The sequence below is a fragment of the Aaosphaeria arxii genome, assembly GCF_010015735.1.
Source record: "Aaosphaeria arxii CBS 175.79 unplaced genomic scaffold BU24scaffold_1, whole genome shotgun sequence".
Classification (NCBI taxonomy): domain Eukaryota; kingdom Fungi; phylum Ascomycota; class Dothideomycetes; order Pleosporales; genus Aaosphaeria; species Aaosphaeria arxii.
In genome coordinates, this window is record NW_022983474.1 from 3,951,050 (window position 1) to 3,968,133 (window position 17,084).

A 17,084-nucleotide genomic window follows, 5' to 3' on the forward strand; every position below is an offset into this window, starting at 1 on the left:
CCCTCTTCTCAACCTGTTACCCTCTTCTCAACCTGTTACCCTCTTCCCAACTTGGTTCCTATCATGAGAGGGTTTTTGGTCGATCCAAACTTGGCGAGAATTCCAATTCTGCGAAAGACTTCATCTCATAGTCAATCCGACCGTACTAAGGAAACTTTCGACTTCATCCAGCCGTCGAAACGGCCGTGGGCTTCACCTTCTTACACCATGACTGCATGTGGATGGAATCTAGATCAAACGCACCCACTCCTCGACAACATCGCCGTGGGCATTGAGCAATATCGAAAGAAATCCTTGAAGCTTTTTTGCCTGGATCTCCACGCTGAAATCTCTTCAAAGTCGAAAGTCAAGACCGAATATCTCACGGAAAGCCTCCAAATCGCAATCTGGTTCAAAGTTGATGTTGGAGAATGGTCTTGGTATAAGAGTGTGCCCAGGGTGTGCCGTCCAGTGTTTCGCAAAGGCCAGCCTACTCAAGCGGTTGAGGTCAAAGAAAAAGGGGAATGGATTACGCTCGCAAGACTTCTTGAAATCTATTTTCCTCCTCCAAAGAATCCGGTATGTGCCACCAGGGAACAGATGAGTGGGTGGTGGGATGTCAACGGCAAGACGTTCAATTGGAAGAAATTACCCACAGAGCTCAAGACGCGCGTCATCGAATTCTGCATCACTCCGCCCAATCCCCCCGTACATTACCGAGATGACCGGGTGATACACATGTGGGAGAATCCATATGCCCCGGCCATGTTTGAGATCGTGGCCCTGCTTCGGGACTGGAAGCATCTCCTCGAAGCCGACTTCCAAACACGGTGTATTACATTGCGTCTTTGCCTTACTCAGAGCGACAAATTACCAGATGGCTTTGGTCTCTATTTTTCCTCGTCTTACCATATGCTATGGTCGCTCCAGCGTCTCGGGCAGTGTGCACAAGTTGTGGAGGCCGATAGCTGCATTGTTGACGCGCAGTCAAAAGCCGCAGCATTACTCTACTATCGGTACCCGAAGCTTTACCCAGAACTTAGTCGATATGCCACTATGATGCATGGCATACGGCACCTGAACTTAAAGCTAAGCACTTGGGATGCTATGCATTTCTTCAAAGTCTCTGTCGGCGGATTTGACCAGCTACGGGAAACTGGCCACACTACCTACGACATATTCAACAGGCTCCCAAACCTCAAACGGGTCAAAATCCTGCTGCCGGACGATCAGAGAGATCGTAGATACCAATTCACCGTAAAGCTTTTCCATCCAGTGTCACGATGCCATCGCACCTTGCACCGGTACATCTACGAGGCTATTGCTCAAATGCAGGCAGTAAGCGACTTCAAGGTTGAGGTGAAACGCTTCATGGACTCCAATGAGAGGATCAGGTTCGAGGAGATGCAATCGAAGGCAGAACTTTCCCGAAAGACAACATCTCAAGACTTGGCAGATTTGTATGCAGACAGCACCGGAGGGGTGAGACTCGACAGTCCAGGGGGAAGTCTGGCAAGTGGAAATTCCGACCCACTCGAGCATGGCGTAACCCGAGAGGCAGTTCAATCGGTTGACGAATTGTTTCCTCCATTGTGCAAATGCACACCTTCATGCTCGGAGATTATGAGCAGTAGAGACCGCATACGACGATATGATGATGAATGAGGACATGCTCCACACGAGGTCTTCGGAGCACTCCAGGTCAGCTTTCGAATCATTTTCATTCTTTCCATAGCAGACACGGGTTAATTCACTCCAATCGAGCACCTTAAACTTTACTTGGGGGTTACTTTGGAGGAAAACTCAGGGGAGACAGACGGAGAATGCAGGTTAGCTCAATAAAATTATGATCAAGTCTATCTTCCCTCGACGAAACATTTGTCCTTGGTACGTCCCTTTCTACCGTGGAAGCACTTTCAATGAATGCACCAATTTCTATCACAATTCATCCCGACCCTAGCAGCACTGATAAGTAGTGGTTTAAAAATGAATGGAAGAACTCTTGGAGGGTCGATAGTCCCCTTTCAACCAATGGCGTCCATTGCGTTATTAGTAAACAGTTTTTCAATCGTGGCATGGGCAGTAGCAGCAGTTGGTCTAGCGCTTGCATCTTCAGCGAGCATTGGTTTTATGATGTTTGTGTATAAAGGTAGGCGTTTAGTATCGATCTCATGAAACCAGCTGTCGACCATGTCCAGCGTAGCGTGGTAGACATGAGTCCGGCTTCCGCCCACATCGCTGGTCCGGTATAGATGATAATCGGATACGGTATGATCGCCCATCCAGGTAAGCAACTCGGTGAAGACACAGCCAAGTGAGAAAACATCTGCTGCCCTGCCTCGCTTCTGCCACTCTACCACTTCTGGAGAACAGTACATCAACGTGTGTCCGTATGCAGGCCCTTCGGTAATGCTGTTGTCTTCATCATGGAACATGTGGCTGGAGCCAAAGTCGGCGAAGAGCACATCACCGTCTTTGACGAGTATGTTCCGCGTCTTGATATCCTTATGCCGGACCCCTTTAGCATGGATGAAGGATAAGGTTCCAGACAGACACTCGAGCCATTTTTCGGTTATCGACTTTCTTTCGGCGCATTCCGGTTTGGACGTACGATGAAGGTAGACCTCGAGGTCGCATGTCGCGAGAGGCTCAAGAACAATAGCGAAGCGAGAACTCTCTTCGTATGTGCAGAGGACTCGAACAATATGTGGGTGTTCGAGCTTGCGGATGATGGCGACTTCATTTTGGAGTGTCTCTCGCGCGCGCTTTCGATTGTATCTTGGGAGCAGTATCGACTTGCGTGCGTACAGGCGACCGCATATGTCAACCTTTTCGACAGCCGCATAGGCCCCTGTACCAACGGTCTCTAGCGTTTTGATGGGAAGTGCTTGGTCAGGGCTGGTCTCATATGTAAAATGCGTGCAGTCGAGCGCTGCAAGTCTACGCCGGAAGGCCTCGGCTTGGTCTGGTTGGAGCTTGGAATCAACCTCGAAGAACAAGGATTTGCTGAGCTCGATTGCCTTGCTCCTCGTGCTTTTGCTGCTTGACCAAAACATAATTTTGTCCAAATTGCATAGCAACTCGCTTGCAGCACTTCGTTTCACGCCAGGTACTACTGCGTCTAACAAGGTGACAGCTTCTTCAACTTTGCCTTGTTCAAAGTTGCACCGGGCAATTGCTCGATGAATACGCAACGCGGGAATCGCTGGATGCTCTGCTGTCTTGATGTTCAGTCTTTGAGTGGCCAACCTTTGCAGTTCTTCTTCGACGGTAGCGAAAGACGTCTCCCCTGCCAGTAGCAATAGATCTACAACACTGTTGAGAACAATATGCTCATACGCTTGTGATAGTTCAGCACTGTGGCTAAGTTCGAAGCCTTTCGGTGATGATGCCAGCAGAGAAGGTAATATTTCCTTACTCGTACATGCTGATAGAGCAGTGATGCTATCTTGTGTGAGTGGATGCTCTTGACCAAGTCGGAAACTTCGTCCATGTATAGTCTCACTCAGGATTGTAGCAGCAGCATCATATTCACCCCAATTCAGAAGGGCTAGGCCGAGATAGTGGAGTACTTCCAATGTCACAGGATGCCAAAGGCCATACAACACAGAACTAGTAACAAGACAAACGCGGAAATGATATCGCGAGGTCAGCTCGTCTTTCATAGTCGCGTAAGTTCTCGCTCGCGTCAAGGAGTAATTTATGACAGTATTTGTGTTGCCTGCATTGTTGACATCTTCGAAAAGGTCGGTGGCTTTGATGTTTGCCAATGCCTCTTCGGATTTCTTTTGCTGCAGGTTGATACGAGCAAGCGTCATGAGTATATCCGGTTCTGTACTGATCTTCCATTCACTGGTTCCGGGCGCATGCAGTAAATCAATAGCAAGCTCTCGTGCAAACCCCACATCGTATCCCGTGCTCGCTGCAAATTCCAGGTACTCCATCAAGATGTCGTATTTGTATTCATTTGCTGCTTCCGAGGTATGCACAAATGAATTGCCTGTCGATGGATTTGAATGCAATATCATTGACTTGATAGTAGCATAAATTCTTTGGGCATTCTCAAAATCCCCTAAGCTCGTGAATATTGTCGCCAAGGTGGAGAACGCAATGCAACGCTCCTTGCGAGTGGATAGCGTATCGGCATTTCTTGTTAATGTTTGATTTATGGCATTTTCCAGGCTATGCTTAGCAGCAAGGAGCTCTGCCAGCGATTTGGAGGCAGAATACCAGTAGTCAATTGCCTCGTGAGCACGCCTGACTGCTCCTGAAGCAATGAATATACTGTCGCTCAAACCAAGTTCTTCGGGGGTGCGAGTATCATTGATATCAACATCGAGCGGTTTAGGAGTGGCAACAAAAGATATCAGTGGAAACGTCCACCTTCGTAAGGAAGTCTTATCTACCATCGAATTCATAACATGATCCTGCGTGATTGAGAAATGGACATGCTGAGCTCACACGCCGTTGAGATGAGGGGGTAGGCTAATTCGAATTGGGATTAGCATACTATCTACCATGCCATCACCAAGTTCCGCCACTCGTAATCGACCAACGGCAAAAAGAGAACCTAATAAACCTTTTAAACCCAATTAATATGACCTATGAATTACTGAGTGATTTCTGCCAGCTGGTAGTTGGCTCTTCCCGGGAATTATGAGTGCAGATACCGCGGATTCTAAGGCACAGCACATTGACAAAGACACACCTTCCAGCCTGTCTCGAGAAGTGTCACCTCCAAGATTATCGAAGCGCCGAAAGTACTATCAAAGACCAAGTTTACCATACAAGAAAGAAGGAAGTCCAAATGAATCGAACACCGAACCCGCTTTGGCTGCCGTAGAGGCTGGAAAGGCCAGGGTGAGAGATCACGTTGTATACTTCAGTACACACCTTCAAGCAGTAGCAAAGCCTGTCGATCGCGGCATTCCCAGGCTGTCCATTGAGGATTTCGTGCAGCTTTACCGGAACAATGAGCACGGACACGGGAATCATTTCGTTGTTCACCAGCACAATCATCCAAGAGCTGGCGTACATTACGATCTGCGATTGCAATTCTCCGAATCCAGTTCTGTATCCTTTTCGATACCCAAGGGCCTACCGGGAAATCCCAACTCAAGAAGCATTGGACGGATGGCAATTGAGACGAGAGTTCACAATCTTTGGAATCACCTGATCGAATCCGCGTCGTCTAGAACAGGATCTCTTCTCATCTGGGACACCGGGACCTACACGGTTCTGCCACGGAAAATCAAAGCGTATACTAAGGCCCCCACACGACAGACCACGGACGATGAATCCGAAGCCGGAATCAAAATTGAGGGCGAATGGCGACATCGCCAAGAACATGAGAATGAGAAGCTCATAGAAGCATTCCAGACGCGCTACATACGCCTGCGGCTGCATGGGCGACGGCTACCAAGTAATTATACAGTGACGCTCCGGCTTCCCACGGCGAACCATGTACGGACGCAAATGACCAGTTCGCCTGCTTTCCGACCTCGCAGAACAAAGAGGAAGAGGACACGACAAAGCACTTATACTACGGATTCCGAGCCGGAGAACGCGGGGCACGAGGGAAAGGAAGAATGCAAAGAAGCTGGAATGGATACAGACGACGAAGGAGAGATACGAACAAGGATTAATAACGCATATCCCGGCTCCACAAACAGTATAGGTTCCATCCATCAGCGACAGTGGTTTTTATCACTTGACCGGGCCTCTAGTGGGTTCGTGAAGAATAGCGACGGCATATGGATGCAAGATGAAGAAAGGGGCGGGTTTGAACCATTTCTAGTCCAAGGCAGAGGGGTTGAACGGAGCGTTATCACGGGAAGATTGGCTGCAGAAGTCGAATCTGACGAAGGAGTAGAAGGTTTTGTTGGTCGAGCTGGCTGGGTGGGCATTACGAACTGAGACGAGGAGGCATATTCTCTGTTCAACAATACGACACGAACATTAACTACAAAACACATTTCGAGTTCCTAGATACCCTAATACAGCATCATCGGCAGGACATCGGTCTCCCTTATACACTGCCGCTCTCACTTCCCGGACTTTGCCTTCTTGTCGAACGAGACTTTCCTTGTCTCCGACCGCTCGGCAGGTACGACCCTGGCCTTCTTCCCACTCGTGGCACTCTCGGCCCAGCAGCCTTCCTCTTTGGTGTCTTTCCCGTTGCCTGGCTGGGAGTCGGTTCTGATTTTGCTTGTACGCGAGCGCGCGGGGTTCCTTTGGTAGCCGGTCCGGTCTCTGTTTCGACAGCCTTTACTGTTGACCGAAGGGGCTGTAGAGATGAAACAGGTGCTGCTGGCGTAAGATTCCTGAGAATTTCCTCTACCGTTGCCTCATCTCGTCCTGGGCCGATGTGACCAATACCTTCAATTCTTGGGAAAGTTTTGGTGCAAGGAATCCTATAGGAATGGTAATGTATACCTTCAGGGACTCCGAACTTCTCTCTCGAGGCCTTGCCGGGGTGGACTTCGCCTTCCACTATATCGGCATCATACGGTTTGGGACCGTTGTTGACCTTGATCTTCTCCAAGAAGATCCTCGGCAGGAACCTCTTTTTGCCTCGATTCTCCTCTTCACCCCCCGCATTGAACGTCTCCACCGCACCCTTCAGATCGAAAAGCGAAGCATCATGAGCGAGCGACCACCGCTGAACCTTCTTCCAGGGCTTGGGCAGCTTGAACCGAGAGCCAGAGTCAAACATACCCTTGTAACTGACCATCTTCCCCGCAACCTCGTACGGCACGGTGGTCCTCCCGATGGGAGTCCTCCCGTTCGCACGCTCGTCGGCGCTCTTCGCGAGGTCGTACGTGACCTTGAGCGAGTCCCACGCCTGCATGTACAGCGTCTCGCCGAAGGGAAACATGCGCAGGGCGTCTCGGTGCCACGTGTCGGTTTCGTTCTGCGGGCCGCCGTAGCAGAATGTCGATTCGCGGTCCTCCCCGTTGGACTTGTCGAGGACGCCTCTCGCGGGAGGCTTGACGGGTGCGTTGGATCCGGAGTGCTGGCGTGCGGATGGGCTTTTCGCTTTCGCTTTGCCCTTGACTTTGTAAGAAGGGACTACTGCCGCTTCTCCTGCCTGTAGTGGTGTGAGTAGATGATCTGGAGATATCAAGCTTTCATCGTCTTCGGCATATGAGGCAGATACCTTTGACGCATGTCCGCTGGCGCCACCACTGTCGTGGGGAACCTCGACGAGGCTGGCCCTTCCACCAGCAAGCTGCGCCGTCAACTCCAGATCCACCATCCCCTCTAGGTCTTGATAGAGTTCGTTATCCTGTTGCGTTTCGGCGAACGGGTCGATGAGTTCTTCTTTGATCTTGCGGACTCTTGCATCGTAGTTGTCCTGCGAATCCGATATGCCCTCCGAACACAGGTATCTGATTGCAGAGCGAAATCGATGATTGGTGTACTCCCTGTACTCCCGGGCGGCGAGTTCTTCGACTGACATGCCAGGGGAGGCATTTCGAGACACTGGAGGGTTATACACGCTGGCCATTGCGTGAAGAGGAAGTTCAGATGCTTTTTCGCCGGGTTGGATAACGCAGGTTCTGTTCTTCCTTTTCTTCAAGCGGAATCGCTGCGCTTTGAATCGTGTTCAGTAAACGAGCAAAGTTCTGGGAAATGTCCGACGTACGTTCCGAAAGCAGCGAGGGGGATGGATGAAGAGGGATTAGGATTCTCTCTGGGAGGTTCTTGTATACCACTTGCGAGGGGCGTGTATGTTTGCCAGATTTTCTTTGTCACACTCTCTCTGAAGAAACATGTACATGTACATGCATCTCACATTTCCTCTCTCGTCTCAACTACTCCTTTGTCCTTTCACAGCAAGCAAACAAACTCAACCTACTACTTGCCCTGTTTGGCATCGCTCCATCCGTGCGCAAGAACCTCACTTTGTTGTTCGTTGTTCATTTCACCATAGTAGTGTAGTACGCAAGCCACTTTGACCCTCCCTCCAATGTGTTGAACACTGTTTTCTTTCTTCTGTTGGCTTTTCTTTATGGCTTCCGCCCACCCACGGATCCATTGCCATGCCATCATCATAATCATAGCAAACAGGAAAAGCCGATACCACCAGCCACGACGACGCACGCTACAAGCCACATTTTGAATAACGGCCGGCCGTAGGCGTGTATTGGGCAAGGCAAATACCTAGATGTAAATGAATGCCAGCGCAAATGTATAGGGAGGTAGAGCTCTGATATCGAACGGTATCAACCAGCTTGCGCTGAGACCAAATGCAAGCCCAGTCATTTCTGCCAATCAAATCGCACACTACTTTCACTGTACAATTGATTGAACAATGTACTACTTTGTGCAGAATGACGTTTCTGCCTTCCAGTATGTAACAGGCCATTTTCTGTATGCTACGCATGTGAGCTGACCCGGGAAGTATGCTATCTCGATTAAGGCCGTTTGAAATGGCACGGCTTCGAGACGGAGCTGCTACGAGAACGAGGAGTACTGATTGTGGTTGTAACTGTGATGCAGGCTCTATGGTTCCTCGAGTGCTTGCACCGGTATCTAGGCGGTCAGTACTGTAGTGTCACGGTCTTCATCCTTTCCCTCCTTTGCCAAACAAGCAGATAGTTAGTTAGTTAGATGATGCCGATCAGCAAGAGACGTTCGCTATCGCATGTACAATAACGCGCGTAAGCAAGCTCGATTCCCTCGGATACCGCGCATCAAATACGTACGTACTCACTCGTACGCAGCAATTGAGGCGGAGCTATGTGCCCAGCTAGAATACTACTGCGAGGACGATCCCAGATGATGATGACGATGGTGGTGGTGGAGATGTATCTAGGGAGCATCTAGGAGGAAAACCAACATGACCAAGACTGATACCAAGACTTCGCTGCGCATCTTGGTGTTTGTGACGACTTGTGCTATTATGGATGTATCTCTGGTACGTGGACGTCATCTTCAAGGATCGAGGATCGAGGATCGAGACTATGAGGTTGCCGCTGACTGCATCTGGAAGCTCGTTGATGGAGGAGAAACGTGGGTTGGAGTGAGTGAGTGAGTGAGCGATAGACATGCGATGCGTGCGACGCGCGGCCTTGATGCTTATTTGAGGCTCAGCCTTTGTAATGCTGCTCCTGCTCCTGCTCATCCGAACGGGAAACGAAGCGAGCGTTGAATCCCGATTGGATTGAGTGGGTTCTTTTTCTCCTTCTTGATTGTCTTGATCGGTCGTTGTTGCGTGTAGACATGGAAGAAGTCTGGGAAAAGAAAGTGATTGCGCTGCCGGGTGGGGACTGAGGGAAGGTCATCATCGTGACTTAAGTCTTATCGGGCCGCGACGGGTTCAGATGGCTTGCAAGGGCGGGAGCATATTCACAATAATAGTAACAGGACCAGGCGATACAGCGATACAGTGCACCCAGCGATAGGTTAGTCGTGGGTTTTGTGAGTGCCAAATGATACGGAGTACACAGAACGGAGTAGTAGTAGTAGTGGGTGTGGATGAGACTTGGAGAGAGATGCGAGAACCCATTTCCTACTTTTGGATTAACGAATCAGTTGGTTAACTGCTTCGTACCTACGTGTATTATTCCTAGAAATCCATGCTTTGGATGATTAGACAAAAAGTAAAATACAACGCAGGCTTGTACATGTTCGGCAAGTAAGAGCGCGCTGCACAATCCTCAATGGCGAGGAAAGGAAATTTGAGGTGCAAGGTACAGCGGCGGCGGCGGCGACGGACGGTAGACGCGGGCGCGGGCGCTTTGTGGGGTAGTAGCATCGTGATTCGTGTTGTATGCCTAACTACGATACCCATCGCGATAGTCATGACCGCAGTGAGTCTTTTTGTTCCTGGTGTCGTTTCTCAACGGTCGCGTTGTTTCTCTCATACATGCTAAGATACAAGTAGACGTCACGGGCTGCGTCGATGCGCGTCTCCCCCCAGTTTTGCTGCCGACATATCCAGAAAGAAGCTTTGCGTGATAGGAAGCTTGATTGACCTTAAAGAGAGACACCAATCAGAACAGAACATCACACTGTCACACAGGATCATTGATTTCGCGATGCCGGTTTCACTGTGCTATCCACGTGGACGGTGGGCGGGTGGTCAATTCATCCAAATACTGCGTTTGTATCCTCAACTACATGGATTAGCAGATCACCATCCGCGCTCTCCCTGCTCTCAGCTTTAATCCGAGCAAGGTTTGGAGAGAGATGAGCGAGAAGTGTTTTTTCGTTTCATTTTGCTGGAACATGTTTTCAAACCCAGATGGTTACGTTCGCGTCAGGAGGTCACACAACATGGTCAGTATTCAGAAACCCCATCGTTTCGACGGTCGGCTAAATCCAAATCTTTGGCCTCCTGATAACCTTTACGGGTGGCTTTGCCCGGAATCGGTTGATGTTTGGGCTTCCGCATGCTAGGAGCGCGATGCATACAGTAGTGTTCTAATCTCCTATGCATCCATCATGCTTTGTGTTCCCCATTTGGTTGCACTCTTAAGTCTTGACTGAACAAAAAGAAATGAACAGTTTGACGGAGGTGGGAACAGCCGTCTGCTGTGACAGCAGCAGGGGGAAACATGTGGATCCCACCTCGGTCACTGTCCAACACAAGCAAATATTGACGCTTCTGTTCTGAGACGGAGCGATGTCGTATCGTATTCTACCTTCAAGTGTAGACGATACATTACAGGGCAGACTTTCGGAGAGACGCGGGATCTGCGACCAGCAAGCAACATGAGCGCGCGGGCGAGCCACCTAGCCATGCCAGAATAAATCAAGACAGTGGTATTAATAGAGTGGAATCGACACCGTGCGGTGAATTGGCTGGACCCTGCGCGCGCTTGCACTGGACATCATCCACGCCCTTTCGAAGCTTTGGCCAGGAACGAACAGACCAGACAGACTACTCGAAAACAGCGAGCAAACGGCCGAACGAACGTAGAACAGGACGAGTTAGGCAATCGAACATCTGGCACCGCTTGCCGGCCGGTCGAGCCGGAGAGGACTTTACTGAACAGGTTGAGGATCGGACAATAGGAAATGCGATGGAAATCGATGGATAAATGGACCGGGGGTTCGGTGTAACTGTGTAATTTCGCTGGCGGCGTGGTGCATCGATAGATTGTCCACCTGAAAACAGGCAGACAGGCAGGCAGACAGATTATAGACAGCTATGAGAAGCGAGATCGTGCACGGGAAGAAGACAAGATCATTGCGGCGTATGATGATGTTCATGCTGGTAGTGTTGCGACAGGTGTCGTCAGCTTAGAGAAGGATACCAAGTTGTCCCAAAACCGTCGTCCGAACGAGGTTCGAACTGCTCCATTCGTCACGGTTGAGCGTCATTGACGTTTCGGTAGGTTTCGTTGAAGGTCGGCTGTATGGAGTACTGTGCACCTGTATGAATGGCACATCACCTCTCAATAGGGGAGTAGACACTCCGTACAAAATACTATATTGCAGGGTAGGAATCGTTGGATAGGGCACTTGCAGTTAGTGTAACTGTGTAAGGTAAGGCAGGGCACGGTACGGTGCTCTGTAGTAATAATAAGTTCAAATAACAAATGTTGTAACGGTACGGAGTATATGGAGAAGAGTCGGAGCAGGGTCGCGCTAACAACATGGTGAAAAGAGTTAAGCCGCGAAGCATTGCAGTGCAGTGCAGCGCAGCTACCAACGAAACGGGAGAAGCTTGAATGGTGGAGAATTAATGCGGACAAACAGCTAACTAGCTAGCTAGCTGGCAAGCACCTTGAAGCAAGCAAGGCAAGTGTGTCGATCAGTGGGAATAACGCAACTCTCCCGGCGTTTCTACGGAGGAAGGACTGAGACTGGCGTAATAAGATGATGGCTGAGCTGGCAAATTGCATGGTGAATCAAGCTCCAAAGAGAGATATTACCTAGACTGTTGTACTTAGTACAACTAGACATGTAGTACAGAAGAGGGGGAGATGCTGAACCCAAGGAGGGAGATAGAGAGCAAGAACAGATGTTTCCAAGGTCCAATAAAGACGGGCAAGCGACAACGAACGAACGGATGGACGATGATGGATCTAGAACCTCTCGTTTGTGAGAAATCGCGCCATGTCCAAAATAGTCGGGAGTCGGCAGCACAGCATTCGTTTAATCAGCACATCGTATCAAGGGGATGGTCCAGGTACCTATCAGATGTCCCATAACGAGACATGGTTACATGTCGTAATAACAACAGAGCAACTGAGGATAGTCTGTAGTGATGGGTGGAATGAAGGGGGATGGGTTGCTCACTCAGACAGACACCCAGACGGCAATCAGACGAAGAGAGGGCGATGCAGAGTGAGGTACGGAGTAGACTGGTTGGTCACTGGACAGTGGGAAGTCACAAAGTCACAGCCCTGTTGCATCGACCCTGGCCCACATCCGCATCAAAACATCGGTGCATCAGTGCACCAGGGCTGTGGGTGGGGTGCACATACCGTGTGGATGTGGGTAATCATGGTATGGGTAGATGCGATGAGCATCTGCAAAAAGACAAGACGGCGCTATGGAATCCTTAGAGGAGACTAGAGAGGAGTCGGACCTGGACTCATGTAGAGGCGGGAGTGTACGGAGTCGTTTCAGTCAGTAAACGTAGCAGTTCGGCGGAGACCAGGAGATGGACGTTAGTTACTACTACACAGTAGCTGTACAATAATGATGCACAGTAAACGAATTAGCTTGTTAGAGACTCCGTCTATGCCATACTGTGTACACAGTAGGTACGTTACCGTACGTACAGACTACGGTAGACACATGATTATGGGGTACATATTTCAATGACTCTATCCGTCCGTGGGCGTTGCGGAGCGCCCGACCTTCTCAAGGCTATTACCCTCCCCATGATCGATCCCATTCACAAGAACAGACACAGACCAAACATCTGCCCACGCACCCACCCACCATACTAGTCCCTGTTATTGGAGTCGTTCTTCTTTCAACCTTGCCTACAGAGAGTGTACTCTGTACCTACGCACGTACGCTACTCCACAACTACTTAGTACTGTACCGGCAGCCTGTACCGTACCATCGTGTGGTTCAAGGGCTCTATCCAAGCTTTCCGACCAGAACGATTCGATCGCAGAGTGGGCTGATCTCCATTGCATACAGTTGAGTCGATTCTTGAGTCGATTCAATTCAATTCAATCCAAGTCAAGTCAAGTTACGGAATAGGTGTAATTGGTACTACCACTCCGTACTACTAGTTAATGCTGCAGCAGAGGAGAGTACAGTACCTGGGTGCCTAGGAATAGGTACTCAGTTAGTGGAGGTACGGTACCGTGGAACGCGGAACCCACGCGCACCGCCCGTTCACCCACACACTTTGTCTCTCTCTAGCCAGCTCCAGCTCCAGCTCCAGCTCCAGCTCCAGCTCCAGCTCCAGCCAGAGCTCCCCAGCCAGCCAGCCAGCCAGCCCGCCCGAAGCTTACACAGTAAAGAAGAAGACGAGGACGAAGACGAAGGAGAGAGGAGCCAGAAGAAGAACAAAAAAAGAAATATCGATGAAAACATCCCCCGCCATCACCTCATTTCCATCGATAAATACTCAATCACCACCACCGCCACTGTTACTACTACTACTACATACTACATACTACATACTACCACCCGTAACCCTTCCTCCATTTCTTTTCTATTCTCTCTCTCTCTCTCTCTCTCTCTTACTTCTCTATTTTCATCACAGCCTCACCATTCACCCATTGATTCCCTCGAGAGGAGTCGACCCGACCCGAAAAAGGCAAAGCAGAGCGCGCTACCACCTCCCGGAATAGTGCATCGATCCTCATCCTCACCCTCACCCTGGTTAATTGTCGTTACTTGTATTATCGTAGGATCCGCATCAAAGCATATCATAATCAAAGCGCAAGGCAAGGCTATACTCGTATTGCCCAACCCACTCACACTTGTCTGTTCCTGTCGGTAAGTGACTTGGACCACTTGGTACCTCGTTTTCCTTCTCTTCCCTCCTCTCAAAGGCTTGTGTGAGCGCCGGAACCGCCTAGGCCTTCTAGACCCCCCCGTCGTCTCCAGAGCTGGGTGCTGGCGGCAGTGCTGGCGGTACTCGTTCAATACATTACAGTACCTACAATACATTACACGCCTCTTATTCCTGCCCCTCATACCTACCTAGTTAATGGTTAATGCCCACCACTCTTCCTACTCTATCCCGCTCTCTCTCTGTCGGTCCCTCTCCCTCCCTCCCTCCCATTAATACGAGCTGCTCGCATCGTGTTTCCATCGTCCATCTTCATCATAGTTCCTCTTCCACCGTACACATTAAATTGTTGTAACATTTCTACCACACTCAAATACACCCCTCCCTTCCTCCCCTCCCGGAACTCACAATCACCATTTTCCCTTTTCTCCCTCTCACTCTGGACAAATATCATCCACGGTGAAACACCATTCGTGTTCTTTAACCACCTACCCTCTGCGCCGCAATCAACATCACTACATCTATCGCCAGTCCGTCGGCACAGCTAACTAATTTCCTCCTCCCAGTCTGGACTCAAAAGAATATCCCTTCGCTCCCACTCTCCGGACTTGACCTACTCCACCACGACCCTATTTGAAATAGAGTTCAACAAAAAAGAAACACTCCAACTCTCGCTTTGCCAACGAAGTGAAATTCAAAAGACAAAAAAAAATGTTCTCGACAATACCGTTCGCATTGGCCCTGTCGTCCTTCCTCACAGCGACACATGCCGCCCCCGCGCGCACTCACTGCCGCTGCACCATCATCTCCCCAAGTCCCCTCCTCACCCAGCAAGAGACGGATCTCCTCTCCACCACCTCCGCCGGCTCCGCCGACCTCTGCACGAACCTTGGCTGGGAGCTCGAGTACCTGCGATCCGAGGACCCCGATCTCTACAGCAGCTACATCAACCCCGGAAACCCAGAGGTCGCCCCGACCGCCACCGAAGATGTTGTCAACGGTCCCATGCCGACCACCATTCTGATGGAGCTCGCCGCCCGGTACGGCGACCTGAATTTCTTGGGAGTCGAGTTCAGCGGAGGGAAGTCATCCAAGTCGCCCAGCAGGAGTAATGGTGGTAATGAGAGGATCGTGTGCCATGGCGAACCGCGCTTTTCGTCTGCGTACAAGGCCTCAGCATTGGGTCTTTGGGTGCTGCATGCGATTGTGGCATGCGCAGTGTTGGCATGTCTGTACGAGGCGTCTGCCCTTGCATTCACCTGGTTCGTTTCTCCCCCAAAACTCCACCCACTCGGGAATGAGGAGAAAAACTAACACCATGACCAAACAGGTACACTCGAAAGCAGCAGCAGGGCCAGCGCCTCCAACTTTCCGGCGACGAGAAATCACTCAAGGCGCATTCCATTGCCGACGTGCTGAAAGATTCTGCTTATCTGGACGAGAAGAGGTGGACCGGCGACGCCCATGTCGTGCAAATCCGCGCCGAAGGTTGCGAGGAAGACAACGACGACGAGATGGACAGACCCGTCTTGTGATCTGGTCTACCCTCTCCCTTTTGTCTTTATCAATTCGTCTCGTCCCCACCTCTCTTGTCTAATCATCTGCATCAAAGCGCTCTGGAGTTCTGTAACGACCCTTGGTTTCCATCTCCCGCTTTACCACCTTGCATATACATACCTCTTTCTTTTTCTCTCTTCCTGCTACTTGTTTGATACCACGGATTTCCCGTTTTTATTCATTATTCGCGACTCGAAGGCGCCGTCGCCATCGACTGAAGCAATCACGAAGGATAGGACACCATCTAAATGACAAAGTATCTTTTCTCTTCGACCTGTTCAAATTGCCTAACATCCCTGACTTATCTTCCTTCATTATTCGTGAAATTTTGAACAGACATTTGTGCATGTCTGTGACGTATTACGAGTACTTCGGCACAATCCAGTCCTATAAGGAAACTAAGATGCGCGAGAAGGAGAGTGCCCATCAGCGTCCTACACCAGCCAGTCAAGTTTAAATTTCCCGATCGAGTAAGTTTTCGAATTTCCGTTGAAAACGGATGAATTTGAAGGACCAGCGACACTGCCAATCAACGTCCAGACCGCGGAGCTCCGCCACACAAGACGCCACACGGACATGGTCGGCTGAGATGCTGATTGGCAGGCGCTCTGGTCCTTCAAATCCATGAGTTTTCAACGGATTTTCGAAAACCTACTCGATTAGGCAAGTTGGACACAAACCCCTCCGCGGAAGTCCGCGCAACAATCCTCACGCATAAGCCTCCAACTCAGCGCCACACGAAGCGCCACACGGCCTCCGTCGACTGAGACGCTGATTGGCGTGGTCACTGGCCCTTTCGTCCTTCAAATGCCTCAGTGTTCAACGGAAATTCGAAACCTCCTCGATCAGGAAACTTGGACTGGGTACGAAGGAATGAATGGCTGTTGGTGGACATTGATAGGCACTCTCCTCTCCTCACTTGCCCCCCCTCCCTTCCGAACGAATCAGAAGCCTACTGAACGCCACATGGACTTCATCATTTGGGACGCTGATTGGTAGGGGATTTGGTCCTTCGTCCTTCAAATGCTTCAGTTTTCGATGGAAATTCGAAAACCTACTCGATCAGGAAACGTGGACTGGGTACGAAGGAATATATGGCTGTTGGGGGACGTTGATAGGCGCTCACCTTCTCCCTTACTTCCCCCCCCCCTCCCCCCGGAACCTACCAAGCAAATCAGAAGACGTTGATTGGCGGGGGTCACGTGTCCTTCGTCCTTCATATGCAAAGGCTTTCAACGGAAATTCAAATCCTACTCGATCAGGAAACTTGGACTGGAATGAATGGCTGTTGGGGGACGCTCATAGGCGCTCTCCCTTCTCCCTTACTCTTCCCCCCTGACCTACCGAGCAAATCAGAAGCCTACTGAACGCCACACGGACTTCATCGGCTGGGATGTTGATTGGCAGTGTTTCTGGTCCTTCGTCCTTCATATGCAAAAGGTTTCGACGGAAATTCAGAACCTACTCCATCAGGAAACTTGGACGCTGGAAGCGCTGTTGTCAGACATTTTATACCTTGTACCGCGTAGCCACTCTCCCTTCTCCCTTACTCTCCCCCCTGACCTATCGAGCAAATCAGAAGCCTACTGAACGCCACACGGACTTCATC

The 17,084-nt window shown here is 50.3% G+C and overlaps 6 protein-coding genes across 6 annotated transcripts; 3 read left to right on the forward strand and 3 right to left on the reverse strand.

The window, feature by feature from the left end:
- Positions 1-891: 891 nt before the first annotated feature.
- Positions 892-1,644, forward strand: BU24DRAFT_339387 (uncharacterized protein; the record flags this gene model as incomplete). Its single annotated transcript, XM_033523176.1, has 1 exon — positions 892-1,644. The coding sequence occupies one exon, from the start codon at positions 892-894 to the stop codon at positions 1,642-1,644; it is 753 nt and encodes a 250-aa protein (XP_033390128.1).
- Positions 1,645-2,264: 620 nt separating this feature from the next.
- BU24DRAFT_326989 (kinase-like protein) lies at positions 2,265-2,864 on the reverse strand (the record flags this gene model as incomplete). Its single annotated transcript, XM_033522993.1, has 1 exon — positions 2,265-2,864. A coding segment is annotated over one exon (600 nt), but the record flags the coding sequence as incomplete, so codon positions are not given.
- A 1,390-nt stretch (positions 2,865-4,254) lies between these two features.
- BU24DRAFT_430333 (uncharacterized protein) lies at positions 4,255-5,895 on the forward strand (the record flags this gene model as incomplete). Its single annotated transcript, XM_033529807.1, has 2 exons — positions 4,255-4,366; positions 4,682-5,895. The coding sequence occupies 2 exons, from the start codon at positions 4,255-4,257 to the stop codon at positions 5,893-5,895; spliced, it is 1,326 nt and encodes a 441-aa protein (XP_033390130.1).
- A 56-nt stretch (positions 5,896-5,951) lies between these two features.
- Positions 5,952-7,647, reverse strand: BU24DRAFT_28823 (uncharacterized protein). Its single transcript, XM_033522799.1, has 3 exons — positions 7,628-7,647; positions 7,139-7,575; positions 5,952-7,069 (listed from the first exon to the last, which is right to left on the reverse strand). The coding sequence occupies exons 2-3, from the start codon at positions 7,487-7,489 to the stop codon at positions 6,008-6,010; spliced, it is 1,413 nt and encodes a 470-aa protein (XP_033390131.1). The 5' UTR covers positions 7,490-7,575; positions 7,628-7,647; the 3' UTR covers positions 5,952-6,007.
- Positions 7,648-13,581: 5,934 nt separating this feature from the next.
- BU24DRAFT_28919 (uncharacterized protein) lies at positions 13,582-14,366 on the reverse strand. Its single transcript, XM_033522814.1, has one exon. The coding sequence runs from the start codon at positions 14,101-14,103 to the stop codon at positions 13,669-13,671; it is 435 nt and encodes a 144-aa protein (XP_033390132.1). The 5' UTR covers positions 14,104-14,366; the 3' UTR covers positions 13,582-13,668.
- A 125-nt stretch (positions 14,367-14,491) lies between these two features.
- Positions 14,492-15,720, forward strand: BU24DRAFT_417417 (uncharacterized protein). Its single transcript, XM_033526716.1, has 2 exons — positions 14,492-15,180; positions 15,249-15,720. Exons 1-2 carry the CDS (start codon positions 14,630-14,632, stop codon positions 15,451-15,453), a joined length of 756 nt encoding a protein of 251 aa, XP_033390133.1. The 5' UTR covers positions 14,492-14,629; the 3' UTR covers positions 15,454-15,720.
- The last annotated feature ends 1,364 nt before the right edge of the window (positions 15,721-17,084 follow it).

Coding starts and splice junctions, on each gene's coding strand:
- BU24DRAFT_28919 (XM_033522814.1), bottom strand. CDS start 14,103: ATGAGGGGCAGGAATAAGAGGCGTGTAATGTATTGTAGGTACTGTAAT.
- BU24DRAFT_417417 (XM_033526716.1), top strand. CDS start 14,630: ATGTTCTCGACAATACCGTTCGCATTGGCCCTGTCGTCCTTCCTCACA. Junction 15,181..15,248: donor TCTGCCCTTGCATTCACCTG/GTTCGTTTCTCC, acceptor ATGACCAAACAG/GTACACTCGAAAGCAGCAGC.
- BU24DRAFT_28823 (XM_033522799.1), bottom strand. CDS start 7,489: ATGGCCAGCGTGTATAACCCTCCAGTGTCTCGAAATGCCTCCCCTGGC. Junction 7,070..7,138: donor CCAGCGGACATGCGTCAAAG/GTATCTGCCTCA, acceptor ACACCACTACAG/GCAGGAGAAGCGGCAGTAGT.